General features: G+C 40.4%; 2 protein-coding genes across 2 annotated transcripts in view; both read left to right on the top strand.

Moving 5' to 3' along the window:
• The window catches only part of afg1lb (AFG1 like ATPase b), a 29,844-nt gene extending 21,789 nt beyond the window's left edge, over positions 1-8,055 (top strand). The window contains exons 8-13 of the mRNA XM_039782669.1: positions 2,320-2,402; positions 3,251-3,321; positions 4,162-4,262; positions 5,432-5,572; positions 6,402-6,509; positions 7,197-8,055. Of these exons, the coding sequence (XP_039638603.1) occupies positions 2,320-2,402; positions 3,251-3,321; positions 4,162-4,262; positions 5,432-5,572; positions 6,402-6,509; positions 7,197-7,343 (651 nt within the window). The 3' untranslated portion in view covers positions 7,344-8,055. The remainder of the gene's footprint in view (positions 1-2,319; positions 2,403-3,250; positions 3,322-4,161; positions 4,263-5,431; positions 5,573-6,401; positions 6,510-7,196) is intronic.
• Positions 8,056-11,903: 3,848 nt separating this feature from the next.
• The window catches only part of foxo3b (forkhead box O3b), a 53,044-nt gene continuing 44,483 nt past the window's right edge, over positions 11,904-20,464 (top strand). Inside the window, exons 1-2 of the mRNA XM_039782668.1 lie at positions 11,904-12,203; positions 12,554-13,272. Of these exons, the coding sequence (XP_039638602.1) occupies positions 12,724-13,272 (549 nt within the window). The 5' untranslated portion in view covers positions 11,904-12,203; positions 12,554-12,723. The remainder of the gene's footprint in view (positions 12,204-12,553; positions 13,273-20,464) is intronic.

Below are 20,464 nucleotides of genomic sequence, written 5' to 3'. Positions count from 1 at the left end.
CTTGACAATCCCCTCAAGATGGATAATCAAGTAATGACCCGCAAGGTCTCAGCCTTATCTGATTATAAATAACCAATGGAATCATCACTGATTGTGTTTCCATTCCTCCTTTTTCCCTCTCTCATATTTGTACCGCGCTTCTCCGTCAAGAAACCCATCAGCCGCCTTTGCCGACAGTTCATAAAGGGAGGGAGTAGAAGATGGCAGGAGAAAAGACAAACTGAGTCTCTAATAATGTGGCGGCGATAGTGACAAGTTTTTTTCTTTCTTTTTTCCATTTTGGAGGGACTATTTACCCGTTGGTGGGGTCACAGTAGGTTGATGAAATGACACCTCCCTTTTGTGCATGGGGAAGGGCGAGTTTGTCAGGTTGTTATTAAGCCTGATTCAGCCAATTGGCTCAGAGTGGGAACCCCGTTTGTGTGAGCGGACATGGAGATAAAAAGTTGACAGCGGAGAAGAATAGAGTATTTCCGTCCCCTTTGCTTTGTGATGATTACTAATTATCATGCAGCTTAAGGAGGCCAGTGGCAGAAATTCACTGATTTCATAATTTACCGGAGCTGTCGTTGAATACTCAGTCAGCCGGCGATGGCTTGGATGAGATGATATGCAATTCCTTTCTTTCTTTGATAGAATAGTGGAGATGATGATTTAGTATTTGATATAGTTTGTAGTGCACTCCCTGACATGAATCCTGTTGACGTTTTACACTATCTGGAAGAGTTTGAACTCTGCATCACAAGTTCACTCCTGCTGTAACACACTTGAATAGCTGCAGGAACAATAGATCGGCTCAATAACCCATGAAGAAGTGACACAAAATCCCAGCGCTGTCAGAGAAGACAAAGATGTCTCCTGCCTTCTGTGCTGCCCTGTTGTTGAATTTGTTCTCTTGTTCCTTATTTGCTCTTTATACATGGCAGATGAGCAGGAAAGCAATATAAACTGTTTTATAATGTTGGCACTTACTATAGCATTTTGTGGTAAGAATCCAAAATAATTTATCATGTAGAAACACAAGAATTTAATTCACAACAACAACAAAAATAGACTCCTCAGCACAAACTCTGTTATCTTAAAGATTTCAACAAGACAATCAATCTGAACCTAAAAGATAGCATCCAATTTAATAGCGTCCTATGGTTTATTCCATGTATATGGTGCACATTTTCAGTATTTCCTTTACATATTTTCAATACATCTCTGGTAACTTTGATGTGCCACAGATTAAATATCACCAGATATTTCCTTTAAATCTGATTTAAAGGATAGGTCTGGTGATATGTATTGCATATCCATCAGTTTAGAAGCTGTGTATTTCTATGCAGTAGGTTTACACATTTTATTTAGTTAGATTACAATGTTTTTAAACATGTATTAATACACAAAAATATTCTAGAGTAGAACCAAGCCGTAAATGTGAAATAACTACTTAAACGAGAAGTTAATGATATTGCGTAATTTTTCCAATTATCAACCGACCTACAAGTATCGTCTCTGTTACCAAAGCCTGATATATATTATTCCTCTGTGCCATAGAGCTCCATTGTTGACCAAAAACTATGAAAACACATTACTGAGCCCCACCGTTGCACTAGGTGACATGTTCCTTCATTAGGAACACACACTGTACTTTTTCTGAGTCAATCACACGTACACTGTCCTGCTGCTGTGAATACTCACTGGCAAAATACATCCACAGCTGAAAAATAGTCCCTAACAGATGCACTAGTTACACGTTTGAGTAATGTTCAGTAAAATATACAGTGCCCAACTGTTTTAGGAAATGATTTAGCATTTTTTTAAATAAGAGTACAGTTTATATTTGTGACCTGCTAGTCAAGATTTCTATCTTCAGTAGGAACCAATGAGTTTAAAGCTGAGTACCACAGACGAGGTAGGGAAGTCATAAAAGTTATGAGAGACAGAGTAACACATTGTTGATTTTGGTCTTATTATTTGATTTGTAGACAATAAGAAAAGAAAAAAAGTATTACCATGAATGCTGGAAAATGCGTGGAATAAAAGCAATCTTCACAGAGGATGAATCCTTTAAATAAACTTTAACCCACTCTTAATTAATTAATTAATTAATTAATTAATTAATTAATTGCAAATTAAAAACTGCAGTTTGTAGAGTAGATACATCCATGGTTAACAATGTTTATACTGACATTTATAATTATGTTATGATTACTACAATTCTAACCTAAATATTATGATTTTCTTCTATATTATAGATATTTTTTCCTTTCAGCATAGTTTTTTCGTTCTACTATATTTTTTGTGTTTGTGTTTATGTTTGTGCGTGTGCAGGAGTACTGCCACACCATCTGCCTAGACTCTGGGATTGACTACAGGAGGCTGGACAACGGTGCAGCGGGGAAACTCTACTACCTGTGAGATATATACCGGTGTACACACACACACACACACACACACACACACACACACACACACACAACAATATTGGACACATTTGCTCCTCTGTTTGCAGTCCAATCTGCTCAGAGGCTGTGCACAGGTCTGGTAAAGAGTCAACATCAATCTGCCTCCACAACATGCAAACACACACACACACACAGGAAATGTTTGTGTTCATCATCGAGTTTCTTTTTTATTTTTTTAAGGACAGAAAGAGAAGGCAAAAATGGATAAATGGGGAGAAGCAGACTGGGTTTATAAAGACCTACATTACCTTGAGAGATCCATGAAAAGAGTGAAAGAGGAATCAATAGAACATGAGAAAATGGTAGAGCTAGTTTTCTATTTTCCTCATTACATATACGCTGTTAGGAACACACGCAGATAAACAAGGTATAAATGACACTGCTGTTGCTCATCGCTGCATTGGAGCTTTCAAGTGCTCTCGTCTTTTCACTGTATGTAAATAGAGCACATCACACCCTTTTACCTGGAGTTAAAACACAAGCACACACACAGACACAAACACACACACTTTGCAATCTCATTTTGATGTGCATTCACAGGCTAATGCTCGTGTTTAGAGCCTAACATCCTGTTTTTTACTGATGAAGTGAAAAGCTAAGTACCCCCCTCTTGTGCACTCCTTGCTGCCATCGTTTGATGTGGCCACTTCAGCATTATTAATTTCATATCCTATTATTTTGTGTGTGTGTGTGTGTGTGTGTGTGTGTGTGTGTGTGTGTGTGTGTGTGTGTGTGTGTGTGTGTGTGTGTGTGTGTGTGTGTGTGTGTGTGTGTGTGTGTGTGTGTGTGTTGTTCAGCACAGGGGAGCCCGGTGTAGAGGCCTTTTTGGATGCGCTGTTTGAGGAGCTGGCCTTAAGTCAAGAGAGTGGTAAGGAAGTTCAAGTACAACACAAATTTTTGAGATTTTTCCACCAGTCAACTTTCTCCATTGTATTAAGACACATTAAAAAGTATACATACTTTATACCCCAGTAAGTAATTTAATCTGATGCAGCACGATAACTCATACTCCTTGTTGAGGGATATTAGATAAATGGCATAATCCAATAAAGTCATATACATTTTTAATGTTTTGAAACATTAAGTAGCCGGTCAATGATCTAATTGGTTTATTTGTGCAACAGCATATTCATCCACTGTGATAACATTTGTTTTGTTCCACACATTAAAGGATAAGGCTGACGATATATGTTTAACAGTATGGCGTCATATTGTGCAAAAATCTACCAAAAAAATGGGGCGCTACACACCACTGACAGGCTTGGTTGTGTATTATTTTAGGTCACTCATCGTTTTATCTTTAGAGCTAAACTAAAGCTAAGGCCTCAAAAAGTTAAGGAAATTTGATTTGAAATTCAGTTTTAGAGGTTTTAAAATGTTGGATTTGACATTTTAGTTTTCCAAGTGTACTTCTAGTTTAGACATTTGCTGTGTTTTTTTGATTTATTCTTGCATTAATATATATCTAAAAGCAGTGTATTTAACATTTGTAGACACACTGTATAGAAATCTAAGTGTCTAAACTGTGGATAATGTATGTCACTTCAGGTATATATACTTCTTGCTTCCTGCTTTGATTTCTGTGGTCTAATATTAACTTTCAGTCCTTCACAGATTTGCTTTTAACATCATTATTCAAATGTAAATCTGATGATAAAAACTATATGATATGAGGATCAGGTATATTGTTGTGTGTGTGTTTTCATAGTTACAGGCCCTCGGTTGCTCACAGTGCTGGGCAGAGACGTGACTCTGGAAAAGACCTGTGGCTCCATCGCTGACTGCACTTTTGATGAGCTGTGTGGCAGAGTGAGTGTTTGTTTTGTCTCATCATCTTTTTCCCTACAAATCTCAATTTGCTTCATTGCCAGCATTACTGTATGTAATTGAAAAACAAAGGTTTCAAGAGTTACACAATAAAGCATATTCTTAACAATTATACTTATTGCTGCAGATAATCACCATCTTTAGTTATGTATATATTTTTTCTCAAAGTGTTTACAAAGAACATTAAAAGAAATGAAATAAGCATAAACAAAATAACATTCATCTCAGCCGTTTCTTCCAAAAATATAGTTACAGTACAGGTATGGAGCTGACTCTCTCTCTCTCTCATACACACACACACACACACACACACACACACACACATAAACAAAGGTTTGTGGCACTATCTTTGTGGGGACCTGTCATTGACATAATGCATTCCCTAGCCCCTTACCCTAACCATCACAACTAAATGCCTAACCTTAACCCTTACCCTAACCATAACCTAATTATATCCCTAATCCTAAACCCAAGTCTTAACCTTCAAACAGCCCTTTAAAGTTGTGGGGTCCAGCATTTTGGCCCCACAAAGCTGTCAGGACCCCACAAGTATACTGGACTCCTGGTTTTGGACCCCACGAATATAGTTAAACAAGAACACACACACACACACTCACACACACTCACACTCACATTCACATACTAATTAAAACTGCTTAAATTCAAAGCCCTTCTCTTCCCTCCATCTCAGTCCTATTTTCTGCTCAATGTCAAAAAGCAAGTCTATTGACGATTTAGTGAATAGTTGAGCCCGTTGTGCCTCTAATAAAGCCGTGAGGTACAGTAATCTGCAGTGTGTGTAAAGTCTCGAGCCTGATGGACAGTGTTGAGTTTTTTTCAGGCATCTTAGCTTCAAGGCTTCTTTTTCCATCTGACATATGTTGAAACGTCCACATTAATTTTGAGAGCAATCACCCTGAGTGGCAAAGAACCAAGGACAGGGACTGAACATCAGCCTGAGCCTTTAGCACAAGGTGCCCTCATCGTACAGTTTTTTTTTTTTCAGGCCAAACATACAGACAGCAACATTCCGTGTGCATGTGCGTGTGTGTGTTTTTACAATGTGCTACACTGAAACTATTTACTCTCTGCACTGTGATGTGCTGCTGTAGATCAGAAGCTCATGTAACCTGCTCACTTTTTTTTCCCAGCCTCTGGGTGCCAGTGACTACCTGGAAATGGCACGGCTCTTTGACACCGTATTCATTCGCCATGTTCCCATGCTGACACTGACCCTGAAGGACCAGGCCAGACGCTTCACCACCCTCATAGACAACTTCTATGACAACAAGGTGTGCCATCTATTTCATAGACTACAGTTGGGCTAAAAAATAGACCCCAAAAAATACATCATATTCATATCACAGGTGCAACAATGCTTTAAGAGTTGAAGCTTAAGATAACCGTGTAGCAGCAATTTTCTGTTTTGTATTATTATGTGTTAAACATACACATCAACTGAGAGGAAGATGGGTCATTTTACAAATTAGTCCAAATTCAAACTGGGATATAATAATTAGATAACTGTCATGATTATTTTTTATTTTTTTGGCTAAGGGTTTAAAGCGCTGACATTAATTTTTGTTGCAGGTCATTGCCCATCTCTCTTTCACTCTCCCCTCAATTCCTGCCGCCTCTTTATTGTTGACTATACAATAAATGCATCAAATGTAAAGTGCTTGATGACAGAAGTTAACACTAAAATTAAAATAGTAAATCACAACACTTTGCTACTGCGAAAAGTAATATTACTGTATTATATTACTATCCCATTGCACTGCATTCAATACAGTCTTAAGTTGAGCGCCAACCTCATATTGGCTCACTTCCCAGGCACTGTAATTTTATCAATCAATTATTTATTCTGTCGAAGATGAAATTGGATTTAGTAAAAAAAAGAAGTCAATAAGATCTTAAATCTTCTCAGGGATGCGATAAAACACCTTAAAATGGACAGAAATGTAAGTACTGGCATTTTAAGGAGGTAATGAATGAATGGTTAACTTCTCTCATTTAATATTGATCACAGGAAACAGACACATAATCATTAATAAAATAGGAACCAACCTCTATAAATAAACTGGACATTCCCATGTCTCTTTCCTTCCCTCCATGTCCCAGGTGAGAGTGGTGCTGCTGGCGGCTTCTCCTTTAGACGGGCTGTTTGTCCACAGTGGAGGGGACAGTGAGAGGGACAGACAACTGCTGGATGACCTGGGCCTCAGCGGGGTAAAATCCCATCTGCTACAACAGAACATGACAAGTTAAAACGGCAGGAAAACCACCATCTCCTATCAGCAGTGAATGGATGCTGTTCCCAAAATCCTCCCAAATTAAAAAAAAAAAAAAAATCACATCACTGATTTCACCTCATAGTAGGCTTCATTTCATTAAGGATACAAATCAGTGGGTTTTTTATGAGTTATTATTTTATTAGTGTTGGAATTACAAACTTATTAAAAGGGCTTTGTAGAATTACAATAACATTGACGCAGGTCTGCAGCAGATGGTGGTTATTATTTGATGTAAACAATTACATTACGTTTAATAATTTCAATATAAACCCAACTACAATTACTAATGTACATTTCATGTGACTCTATATCACTTAATTTATTGTAATTTGCTTATTTTGACTTGATACCAATAATTGTTGATGTGTTGAAAAGGGAAGGGAAGGTTGGACATTTTTTAATTGCTGCTTTTGAAGTATTTTTTTGTAAACATGTAACATGTAAACATGGCATTTCTTAAAAAGAGGGTCTTGCTCTCACACAGATTGATCCTGCATTCCCAGGAATCAAATCTGGTCTTAATCTTGTTTTTGGAACTTCTCTTGTTCCCAGTTACTTAACTAATTTAAATTGGATTTGAGTGTATCAGTCGCTAACCCTAGGGGTTTGTTCCTCTCTTCAGGAGGCAGCGGAGCGCCTGACTCTGTTCACTGCCGAGGAGGAGATCTTTGCCTTCCAAAGGACCGTCTCCAGACTGATGGAGATGCAAACAGAGTCCTACTGGATGAAGAGAGACCGCAGTCACAGCAACAAACACGTGAACACCTAACAGCCACCCCTGCTGCCTGATGATCATATATACCTCCAGACAACACAGTACCTCACTAACTACTGACACTACACAAGAGAAGTTCCTGTTTAGCAGAAATGGAAAATATTCCAATATATCCAAGAAAGACCTGATACCCGCGGTAAATATAGAACAAAACTAGATACCGGTTTTCGATTAGGATCTGACTTACCTTTATCTTATGCATGTGTGTTATATCATTTTACGGTTTGGTCCTCTGTTGAGAGGTGTGCTCTCTCCCCCTTGTGGACTATTTATTTTAAAGAATATGGAAACCTCTCCAACATGTGTGAACCACAAGGGAAACAGGTGTTTACTTCAGAGAGAGGAAGAGGGCCAAGTGTCCCTCAGAGTAGTTGTAAACCGCCCTCTAGTGGGTGAAGTGGGTTCAATAGTCTCAGGCTGTTCCTGTTTTTGTATAACAATATCAGTCTCTGTAAATCTCAACCGTATACTGTAAAAACCTGGTATGAATTAAAAATGTTATGCATGATATTAATCCATGTATTCTATCCATCAAGCTAAATAACTGCTGCATTGGCATGGATGTATTCCAGATCTGGATTCTTAATCATATCAAGTGAACTAGTCTTGATTTTGGGGAGAGGGTGTCTTGCATAATTACAGGAAAAAGCATGCACAACTGCAAAGTGTGGTAAAACTTCAATATAATAAAATTGTCAACAAACTATTGTGAAGGGGGTTTTGCACTCTTGAATCCAGGTGTGTACATAAGTCAACAGTCAAATCTGATTTTAAAAAATGCACACTGACACAAAAAATGCACAAAAGAAAGACACAAAAGCATCCCTTCAGATGCAAAACGTAGCAGTTTATGTTCAAAAGGTAACAAAATGTGAAAGGACATGACAAATGTTTTTTTTGTCACTTCTTCTTCTTTTAACATTTTGTCAGTTTTTGCACATTCAATTGTTTTTGCAACTTTTTTGTTAACATGCGAGCATTTTTGTCCTGACATGCGACCATAATAAATGAATGCAAAAATATTTTAAATTGCACAATTTGATACGGTATATCGATTTCTGTAGTTGAGTTTTTATTATTCTCACACTTAATTGATATTAAAAACTAACCTTGTGTCTTCCAAAGTTAAAATTAAGAAAAAATTAAAGCTTTAATATAACGTAAAAGGGTAATCTCATTTTTGCTAGACAAAGTATAAAAACCTTTCTATTTTTTTCATCTATATTTTAGTTATAATTAAAGGGAAGATAATTTGTTACTGTTGTTTTGGAATTAATTCCTGTGTGCCTGTAGGTGGCAGCAGAGGGCAACCAATTGCTACAAGGTTTGTTATTGCGTCCATCTAAGGATGAGGTCATCCTAGTGCACCACTCCAGCCTGGACCAGCCCGCCCTGACAACTACAGTCAGAACAGTGAGCACCACCTACAGTATCCAAACCAAGAGTGTTATATAAGATACTGTGTTTGTACCACGCAGCAAAAGTACAAAAACACCGGAGTAAATATAACATCTAGAGTGAGAGTGTGTGTGTGTGTGTGTGTGTGTGTGTGTGTGTGTGTGCGCGTGTGCGCGAATATGCATGCACATGACGTGCCATTAAAAAGCATTTCAAGTCGGTAGCAAGACCCAAAGTCTATCCCACCATAACTCTCAATTAAAGAAAAATCAATCACGCCCTATGCCAAGGCCCCTAATCCAATCAGAGCATTATGCTGTTTGGGGGAAAACATCAGGCACAAACAGAGATGGCCGCCCCGCTTTGTGATTGTCTTAATTGGATGATTCCTGCTGGCTTAGAGAGGTGGTCGCAGTCTCTACCCTCTCTGGATCACAGTCACATAGAGTGTTGGGATAAATTTGTCCTATTTAAAGAAAAAAAGAGTAATAATACTGTGTGCATGAATGAATGTAACCTTGTGCAACACTATTGTGACCCTCAAAGGGACATCTAGGGTGAAGCAGGCTTATCTTGGTGCAGAATAAACTGACCAAATGTCAGACATACTGCAGTAGGGTATTGCGGGGACACTTATTTAGTTCCACATGACATAGATAAACACATGTTAAACCTTGTCATGAAAGTCAATGTTGTGGTCTATACAAACAAACCTAAAAACATCCAAACAGTCTAGTGTTCAGAAAAAATAATGGTGTGCTCAATGGGATGCACTCAATGATCAAATGCTAGTGTTCTTGAGGAAAATGGGTTGACATTTTCAAAAAGAAAACCAAAACAATTTACTTCAGGCATGAGACAGAAGCCATGTGGATTCTTTTAAGCTGTTATGAGTTACATGGCTTGGTCATGAGACAATTAAATTAACGGTTTCAACCTTTTTCAGGTCATCTAATAATGGGTTAAACCAAATCAAATGCAGTGCTTTACTGAATGATGACCAATAGCAAAATATCAAATACACTTAAATGTATCTTTAATTGTACTAAGAATGTACTCAGTTCAGATATTCTAAAGGTTTAGCATTATATAAAGTAATTTGAAGATAGAAAAATATCTCTGATCTTGATACAGTTGGCTTCATACAGTATTTCACACACTCAGACACCCTAACCTTCCTCTGTACATCTAGTGAGCAGTTAACTCTATAGTTCTCTGCAGGAGGAAAACTGCTGCATCAGGTATTCTCTTTGATGTGAAGGGAACAAAAACCATCACACAATATGTGGTACGTGTACAGACTATCTGACTGTAATCCTTTATAGTATAGACTCCAGACTGCTGCTGTAAATGAAAGTGTGTGTGTGCTGTACCAACCTGCCTGGTTAAATGTGTGTCAATGAACAAACACAGTTAAACAATAATGTCTGACCTTTTTAGAGAGCATGTGTGTCAGCTTGGTGACTGTGAGTACTGTGATGAAGATCCTCCCAAAAAAAAAAACAAAACACAGGCATAATATACACATATTTAGAGTTATGTTTTAGCAGGGAATAAACTACAATACAAGACTTGCCCAAAACAATAACAATATCCTATATATAGAATACTATATTATTTTGATGTCAAATCAAAAATAAAATATGCATTTAAGTACCATTATATCCACACAATAAATCCATACAGTAAAATTGAAGTGATATCTTGTTATGGTCAGCTGTGAACGCGCATTCCTGCACAGAAATCGCGAGCACGCGCAGCTGGACGCGCACCTTGCACAGCAGTCAGCCCTCGAAACAAAGAAGACGTGGACGAGGCTGTTTTGATCCGGAGGAGGACGGTGGGGGAAGAGGAGGGAGGTCCAGAGCATCACTTACAAGATGCAGAACCATCTAGGAATTCTCCCCTTATCTCTGGTTAATAAACGGGATGACGTCATCCTGAATGAGGTGGAACGGACTCCAGAAAGGGGCGTGGCCTGAGCGCCGTGACAGACGTGATTGACAACCTGGTCCGCTGATTAAAGGCACAATCAGCCGTTCCAATGAAGCAACAAGAGGATGATGTGAATTAAAAATATATATGGATGTTAAAGCTAAAATCAGAGCACATGATATTATGTTTCAAATAGTTTTATTGTGAAGCACCATCATGTCAATAACATTGCCTATATGTCATGTAACGCTTATTATGCTAAATATAATTTCTATAGGCCTAAAACTACAATACAAAGTAAACATTTCGTACAAATAGACCAAATGTCATTATGAAACATAGATTAATATTGTATTGTAATATCTGTCAGTAAGTTTATGTTGATATTATGTTTCAACTCTTATTTATAATATTTCTACAGTGGTTTCTACAGTGGTTCGAATGACTGAGATGACTTTTGATTAGATCTGCAAAAACCTTATTGCACACATTATTTCTTTAAAGGTTTTGGATGATGACCGTAGGTCTTTTTGAAGCCAACATGTATTTTCCCAACACTGCATTAACTGTTAAAAAATCTGCTTTAGAGGTGAAACAATTACTATTGGCTAGTTCATTTGCACTATTTTGATAATCAGCTAATCATTTTGTAAGAAAAATGTCCAAAACTCAAACCCAAAGTCGTTGTTGCGTCTCAAATGTGAGTATTTGCTAGTTTTCTTTTTTTTCTATGATATTAAACTAAATATATTTTCATTTTGGACTGTTGGTCGGAAAAAACAAGCAATTTGAATATGTCAACTTTGGCTCTAGGAAACTGTGATGGATTATTTTCTTATAATGAAAGAAAATGTTAGTTACAGCCTTCAGCAGCTTCTTTTTTGAAGTCACAATTGATGGATTCTAACAAAGTAGAAACCTGTGGCACACCTGTAGTACCAGTTACACCAAGATGTGTCCTGCAAACAACCATTTTACTTGGCTGTGACAGTAAAAAATATTTCTAAAATGAATGTATACTCGACTTTAATGGTTCTCCCTTTCTTTTTCTGGTGTGTCTCTCTATGTTTCTGTGCCTGGCTGTCACTAACATGCCAGGACGTGTCCCAGCTTCCACCTGCGCAGACAGCTCCGTGCTGTTGGACTGTAGTGTCTCTTTAAAAGGCGATTCCATGCACAGGATCCAGGGGGCTGGCCCTTGATCTACTTGCATGCGCGTGTTTGTGTATAGTGTAGGCTATGTGTGTAAGTGAGCGTGTGTGTGTGTTCGTGCAGCGCTGTGTGGAGAGCAAGTCGAGATACAGTAGTAACCCAGAGTGAGGTGGCAGTCTTATTCCACATCGACACTGACTTGCCCTGCATACAACCTATATTTCTCTATATCGCAGAGCGGACTTGAGGAGTGAAAGAGGAAAGAGTCAAGATGGCATCTGAAAGTGGCCGTGGACAATCCGGGATCTAGTCTATTCGGGTTTTTTTTTTTTTTTTGTACCACAGAGCACAAGTGACTATCCATGCAAGGTATTTCATTTAAAGTGTTGAGAGCGGATTTATTTCCCACAGAGATAAGGTTTGAGCACTTTCTCCTCAGTCATTGATCTCCAGTGGGTGGATGCAGACAAAGCCTTGCACCAAGACGGGATTTTGTGCAGAGCTCTTAATGATAAGTGTTAATAATGAAGAAAGCTCAGAGAAGCTTCATTTAAATCAGTTTTGTTATTTCTAAGAAGTAGGCTTGTTTATTGTTGCTTCATTAACAGAAATGGGTTAACCTACACACTCAGCCGCTGTATTTTATGTGTTAGGTTGTTATAACTTGGCTCTAACCGACGTGTTGTCTTTATTTTTTTCTGTCTTTATGTCCTCAACAGGCGTTAATAACTAAGTTGCTCGTGGCCCTGTCAGGATTTCGCTGGTGTGGAATAGCAACAAAGGAGGTGAGCGCGCATTAATGGGACGCGACTTTGACAGCTCTTCATTTCTTGTCTTGTAACTTTATTACTTGGCAGCGGGGGCGAGCTTGTGACTGGAGTAGGAGGTAATGGCTGAGGCTGCTCTTTCCGACTTGGACGTGGTCATCGACCCGGACTTCGAGCCCCAGAAGCGGCCCAGATCTTGCACCTGGCCGCTGCCACGACCAGACTCGAACGCGGTGAAACCGGAGAGCAATGACACAGATATTATACCTGAGGAAGAGGATGATGAAGAAGACGATAATGCCACCCAAACGGCCATCGGTGTCAATGGCTCTGGCTTGGCGACAGAGGACCAGAGCAGCAACAGCCCCGTGGCCGATGGAGCGCTCTCCTCCCCCGGCCAGGAGAGCGGAGGCTCCCCGTTCTCCGCACACTCCCCGACGGCCACCTCTGGCGCGCTGACCACCAGCAGCTTGGCTGCCCAGCAGACCCCGAGGAAAGCATCATCTCGCCGTAACGCCTGGGGGAATCTCTCCTACGCCGACCTGATAACCAAAGCCATTGAGAGCGCGCCGGACAAGAGACTGACACTGTCTCAAATTTATGACTGGATGGTGAGATCCATCCCCTACTTCAAAGACAAAGGCGACAGCAACAGCTCTGCAGGATGGAAGGTAAGAGTCGCCCCACTCACCCACCCACCCCCCCTCCTTCCTCTATCAAAACAAAAACAAAAAGCATGTGGCTTGTAAACCCACTGACTTCCACACAGACAGCACACATTTAGCAGTCGCGTTTTTACGAGCGTCTATTTGGAAAGTCTGGCTCTCATTATACCTCTCATTATCATTCTAATGGAAATTACATTTCAGTCCAAAAAACGTAGAGAAAATAAGAAAAAAAAAATCACACCAGGGAGGTTTTAGATCATTAATCTCTTTAAGCAGCGTATGGTTTGGTGACCTACACATAATTATCTCATAAATTGACCAAAACGTCTTATTGCCAGACATTTAATAGACAAATACGGTTGCGGAGTTTTCATTGAAATCGCATCAGATGCATTTCCTTTGTCTTTTTTATTTGACATTTCTGATGAGTTATGTGCATACTATTCCTCCACATGGCTGGAATCTATGCAAACAGAAACGTATAACAGGTTTGTCTAGAAACACTGTAGTTTTGAGTGATGCAACTCGTTTATAAAATTACATAAACAGTTTACTGAACAGCAGCTAAACTGTCAATAGAACAAGGAGCTGGATGTAAACAAAACGATTTAACAATACTGACATGTGGAAAAGTTTGAATCCTGAAACTCCTAAAGGCATACAAAAAACTATGTGGTACACTCACAGTAGTCTTTTTGTGGTTGTGAATAGTGAGATTATAGTCACATAATGTTTTTTGCTTTCATATTTAGAGGCACAATTTGCATCATGCTACTGTAACCACAGTGGCATTGCCCTGTTTGCCATTTGTTATGTAAACCTTGGCAGGGATCTATCTCTTGGGTCAGGTAGGCAACTGCCAATGTTGCTAATCCTGCCATGGGGGCATTACATAACTACTGGGTTGCCATGAGTTTAGGTGAGCTGTTAAGGGTAAAGCTTTTTGTTAAAGGCAGCTATCTGGTCACCCATAAGACATATGGGACCCACGAAAAGAGACAGGGAAGGAGTTAGGCGCAGAAGGTCAGAGAGCAGAGATTATCAACTTTTAGAGGCTGAGGGACCAGTCCCATGGGGCGTGGAGCCTATAGGCCATATTTTGTCAGGGCTTCTCAAGTTTTGCTATGTGATATGCTTCAGTGAAGAGCAAAGAGGGAGGTTGTGTGTGTGTGTAGCCCCACCAAGTCAAGGCCGGGTTCACCATCAACATGCAGGGCTGTTACTCCTGGAATTTCGAACATGAGGGCCAGGCTGTCGGTGGTTTAGTGTTACGCATGGCCTGTCAGTAAATCTGCAGCTCGCAGCCAATGCCTTTTTTAGTTTCTTACAAGAGACTCTTTTCATTATGGACTCTATTTGTTTCTTCTTGAAACACAGAATTGTGGCAACACTTATCACAAATAAGTAAATGGACTGTATTTATATAGTGCTTTTCTAGTCTTAACGACTACTCGAAGCGCTTTACATAGTGCAGGGACCATTCACACACTGTGGCCGAGGCGGCCATACAGGGTGCCACCTGTTCATCAGATGAACATTCACACACATTTACACTCCGACGGGAGCAATTCGGGGGTTCAGTGTCTTGCCCAAGGACACTTCGACATAGGACTGTAGGGCCAGGGATCAAACCACCAACCTTCCGATTGGTAGGCGGCCGCTCTACCACCTGAGCCACAGTCGCCCCTAAGTACGGTTTAGATAAAGCACATTTATGGAGACTTTTCTTTAGGATGATAGATCTCTGGAGCTCCGAACTGACAAGCAGGTTCCTCAGCATTAAAGTGATGGTTCGGAGTAATTCACCCTAGGGTCCTTTGCACCATGACCTCGAGCCAAACACACCCCAGAAGCTTTTTTCACCCTCGGGTCGAACATTGGGAGAGTTAGCTAGAGTAGCGTTATCAGCTGAATAGCTTAGCGCAGGGGCTAATGGACCCACGTTTGTACACCAGAAGTTTATGTAAATAACACTTGCCTGCTGGCTTCTGCTCTCTGCTGTTGTTGTTGCTGCTTTAAGACGAGTGCTTAGGGCCGTCTACAAATTACAACACCGAAAAGAGATGCAACAAAAATATTTATTAATTTAACTTTTTTTTTTTAAGTAAGTGCTGTAGTATAACTAGCAGGAGACAAGTCATAATTGAGGTAAGTTTGGAGACATTACCTTATTTAATCATTGAATTAATAAATATTTTTGTTGTAACTCTTTTCGGTGTAATGCAATTTGTAGCACCGCCCACTAAGCATCTAACTGCGAGCAGCAGCAGCAGCAACAGAGAGCTGAGAGCAGGCAAGTGTTCATAAACTTCTGGTGTACTTACAAACTTTCCAATCCATCGTTTTATGAGCGCATAACCTATTTGTACTACTTGTAGACGTTTGGTATCATTTCGGGCATTATTAGTGGGGTAACTTACAAGATACAAACGTGGGTCCATTAGCCCCTGCGCTAAGCTATTCAGCTGATAACGCTACTCTACGCTAACTCTCCCAATGTTCGACCCAGGTGAAAAAAGCTTCTGCGGGGGTGTTCGGCTCGAGGTCATGGTGCAAAGGACCCTAGGGTGAATTACTCCGAACCATCACTTTAAGGCCTAAACATGTCACAAACTGCACTTAGGTTTTAGTAAAAAACTGAAACCAAAGACAACCTGCAGGGCCAGGTGTTCAGAAGACTACCTCGGTACAGGCCCTTTTTCAGAGCCCCTTCACTCTCCATTTCACTCTCAGAGACTCTTAGGTTTCACCTCCACACAGAGCCGGGTTTGAACACCTACAGTTTCATGCAGCCAGTGCACCTGTGTTGAGGAGATTTGCTGAGCAAATCTTAGTAATCCCCCTCGGTTTCTCTCCCAGGTTCCCACTTACGTCATTCTATTTCATATATTTGTCTGTTAACCATTAGCCCTGGTAAAAGTAGGTTAAGACAGCCAATCATATCACTTGGACATCTTTTATCCCCGGAGATTGTCTTTAACCAAGAGAAGCCACTGCACAAGCTTTTAATAGTAACAGAATGTTTGGTCATTTACTTGTTCTTACACAAAGAACTCAGGGGTAGATTTATCAAGCCGTTTGCGCCTGTTTCCAGGCGCTAATTGGTCGCAAAGACGGACGTAACCGATGCGGGCTATTTACAAACAGGGCGCACTTGGGTAAAATCGCAGATTGTCTGCCACATGAGCGAGAAGAGACAAGTTGCGCTTTCAATATGCGTTCGTGGGAGGGTCGTGGGGAAAGTGGGAGTTCCACGCAAAAAGTTGGGGGGATAAGCGCAAAGTGCACCTAATTATATATTCCGTGGTATTTACAAAGCCTCTCAGTAAGAGCGCGCCTCTATTCTGCGGGGGAAATTCTCCGCCTCTTAAAAGCAGGTCTAAACCAGCCGCAATCGAGTTTCCTCGTAGACCTTTATGCCGCTGGTGAAATGGCAACAGTAATTTGAGCAAGACGAAGACATAGTCGAGGCTGAAAATATTTTTAACACAAGAATCACACTTTGTAAGTGAACACAACATCATTTAGCGGTACAGATCAAGCAGCCATGCAATATTAGAGTTACTGGAAGAAATCAAAGATGAAATTGAATCTCCCACTCAGCGTTCACATCCCATTCCAGCAGTTGTTAAACTCCTCGCTACATTACAAATATTGGCATCAGGATCATTTCAAACAGTCATAGCATCAGCAGTGGGAATATCGCAGTCTGCACTCAGCCATATCATAGCACAAGTACCGCTTTGCTACAGCGCAATTTACAGTATAGTGGGCGGAGAAAAACGCTGATTGCCTGATGGGTGTCAGGGTTGATAAATACTACGCAAAATGTGGAAGCATAGCGTGCGCTATTACCGAACTCGCATAAACAGACGCAGCGCAAACTGCGCTAGTGTTAGTAAATTAGGCCCTCAGTGTACACTATGTCAGAAATGGTTTAACCTTTTGATTTTACTTTCTTAAAAATCCTTTTAAGGGCTAAGTATTGAACATGCTGTCAACAATCATCCAATGTCTGCTCAAATTTAGGGCTGCAACTAATGATTATTTTCTTTGTCGAAATCTGTAGATTATTTTCTGGATTAATCGATTAGTTGTTTGGTCTATAAAATGTCAGAAACTGGTGAAAAATGTTGAGGGCGTTTTCTGAAGCCCAACATGACGTCCTAAAATGTCCTGTTTTGTTCACAACTCAGAGGAGTGAAGAAACCAGAAAATATTCACATTTAAGAAGCTGGAATCAGAGTATTTTTTAAACCGATTAATTGATTATCAAAATAGTTGGCGATTAAATGAATAGTTTACAACTAATCGATTAATCTTTGCAGCTCTACACAGATTCATAATCTGTTAAGAGTATGTCAACTTAAGTGTTTTGGTGATATGCCTTTTTTTAATACCACACATCTTAACAACACAGCCTGTGTTGTGGATGTGTGTAGTTTCCAGCAGGACTTCTGTCCGAGATGGGCAGGTCTGGGTCAGAGCTGCTGAAATGTGTGCTAAGAGAAGCTTTGGTATGGCGGGGTAGTGACGGGCATCTCAAAATAGCACCTGTAAACACACCTATAACACTCTGAGTGAGTGGGTGTGTGTCTTTTCACCTGTGTGTCTTTGCATAATCGAAAGATTAGGTGTGTGTGTGTGTGTGTGTGTGTGTGTGTGTGTGTGTGTGTGTGTGTGTGTGTGTGTGTGTGTGTGTGTGTGTGTGTGTGTGTGTGTGTGTGTGTGTGTGTGTGTGTGTGTGTGTGTGTGTGTGTGTGTGTGTGTGTGTGTGTGTGTTTCTGGCTGCAGTGAACCTTGTGCTCTAGTGTTACTTAACCCTGCTGTAACCAGCTCCCTGTTCCCAGCAGCTGCCCTTTACAGGCCCAGACCTGGTTATGTCACAATGACACTCCACATAAACAAACACATACACACACACACACTGATATTCTCATTTAAGGTTATGATGTTTTAACAGCCTAACTCACATTCACAGTACATACCGTTCTTTCTATCTCCTTTTTATTAAAGGCGATCCTTAAAGTTTTTAAACCTGGTACACATTCCCACACAGACAGACATGCTTAGACATATATAGTGCATTCGCCTGGTCATGTTCAGGCTTATCACCAGGGTACATGACAGTGAGCCTCTGCTGCAGGTCTTAATTTATATGTGGGTCTGAAATTAGCTTAACTCATTAGAATTCATTCATGAGATTACTTCGGGTTGCAACAAGTCGTGATTGTCAGCAGGAAGTTGTTGTTTAACACGTACATTAGTCATTATGATGTTTAAATGATGGCTATTTGCAGATACTTCATTTGCAGCTCATCCCATGAACCAATGAGTCATGACCACAAGTGTTAAACACACCTTTTCCATTTGATCTACCGCTTTACAAAGAGACCAGAGGCAGAGGTTCATCCATGGCACAACCATCACACGCACGGATACATACACAGAGGCTACTGTGCTACTCTACGCACATTCCACCATCTTACTTTGTCTAGAGGCGTATAGAAAGCAGGCCCCCATAAGCCCCGCTGGGCATGTTGATTATCATTTTAATGGCCTAGCATTCTGAAAGTGTTGATTCTTTTAGGCTGAAATAATGTATTCTTCCAATCAGAGCAGGACGGGGCTGCGAAAGATAACAAAAAACATTCATCCTTTCATTGGCTGGACATCAATGCAGAGTGGGGTGAGCTTTATGTGTGATAAGATCCTGCTGTCAGTTATGAATATCCCTGCAAGACATGGCTACTGGTGGCTGGAATTTAAACTTGTAATAATTACCTTAGGTTTACATGAGGTGACTGGCCAGAAAGGAAATTCTTTTAATACTGAAGAAAAAAGAAAAAGAAAAAAAAAGATAAGCTGGAAAAAATGGGCTGTTTGTGTGAATTTGTGTGTGCACTCAGGTACTCAGAACACAATCAGGAGGCCCCTCAGATGGAGCTGGGACTTTGCCAAGCTGAAGGAACTGAAGCAAAAAGGCAATAAAAAGGGGAGTGGAGGGGGTCCGGGTCGGGGCGGGTGGGGGAGGTGGGGGGGAGGGGAGTGAAGACAGTATAAGGAAGAGAAGGGAGGGTAGCTGAGGGAGTAAATTAACAAGCTTTGCTCTAAATTGGTGTATTACAACTGCCCTCTGGCTGTCATTCCCATTGGAGGGGTTTGTGGGTGTGTGAGGCTTAAAGGGCGATGGGTTATGGGAACACACCAGCTCCAGACACCCCTCCAAGTCTGAATAGTGTCACCCTGAGCAGTCAGCCTCTGTGTGGAGGCAAACCCCCAGGCTCTGTTCTAGTTCCATTTCCAATCAATGAACACATTTTTATTTAGATGCCTGAGGAGTTTCTCTGTATCAAGATTTTAAATCTGAAAATTGCCTCATATGACCAAAAGTGTGTGGACACCTGAGCATTACACCTATATGTGATTGTTGAGCATTTCATTCTGAAACATTTTACATTAATGTTCAGCTATAACAGCCTCCACTCTTCTTTGAAGGCTTTCCACGTGATTTTGTGAACCTGGCTGCAGAGATTTGCTCCCATTCAGCCACAAGAGCATTAGTGATTAGCATTAGATCAATACAACTCTCGTGTCTGTATGGTAACTATGAAGCTCTAGCCAGCAGCCAGTTAGCTTAGCTTAGCACAAGACTGGAAATAGGGGGAACTAGCTAGCCTGCTCTGTCTGAAGACAAAAACATCTGCCTGCCAGCACCTCCAAAGCTCACTAATGAACACACCATATCTCGTTTGTGTAATCTGCACAATAACAGTGTAATAACTACATTGGCCATAGTGTCAGCACATTCTCTCTTTTTTTTCTTTATACCCCTCTATCTCCTTTCTCTTTTTTTCACTATCCTACTGTCTTTCCATCTGTTTATGTGTGAAGTGGACACATAATTTGTCAAATTTTCTGTCATAATTAGTCCAAGCATTGGAACGTGCAGACATACAATGATCTAGATGAGTAATCTGTTTTGAAGTCTCCTGTGTGTTTGTGTATTTGTATCTACAAGTAAGAAAAGCTGATTTTTGTCTCTCTCGTTAGTTTTCCAAGCATTTCCTGCGTCCTCACCATCTTAAGCATGTCACACTCCCTCCGCACGATCTGTTCTCCTCAAAGACACTTCTCAATTATTCAATGCGCTCGGGATGAATTCAGATCACAGTATTAATTTTAAAGAGCCAGT

The sequence above is a fragment of the Perca fluviatilis genome, chromosome 18 (assembly GCF_010015445.1).
Source record: "Perca fluviatilis chromosome 18, GENO_Pfluv_1.0, whole genome shotgun sequence".
In the NCBI taxonomy this organism is placed as follows: Eukaryota; Metazoa; Chordata; class Actinopteri; order Perciformes; family Percidae; genus Perca; species Perca fluviatilis.
This window is presented reverse-complemented; position numbering and strand designations above follow the sequence as displayed.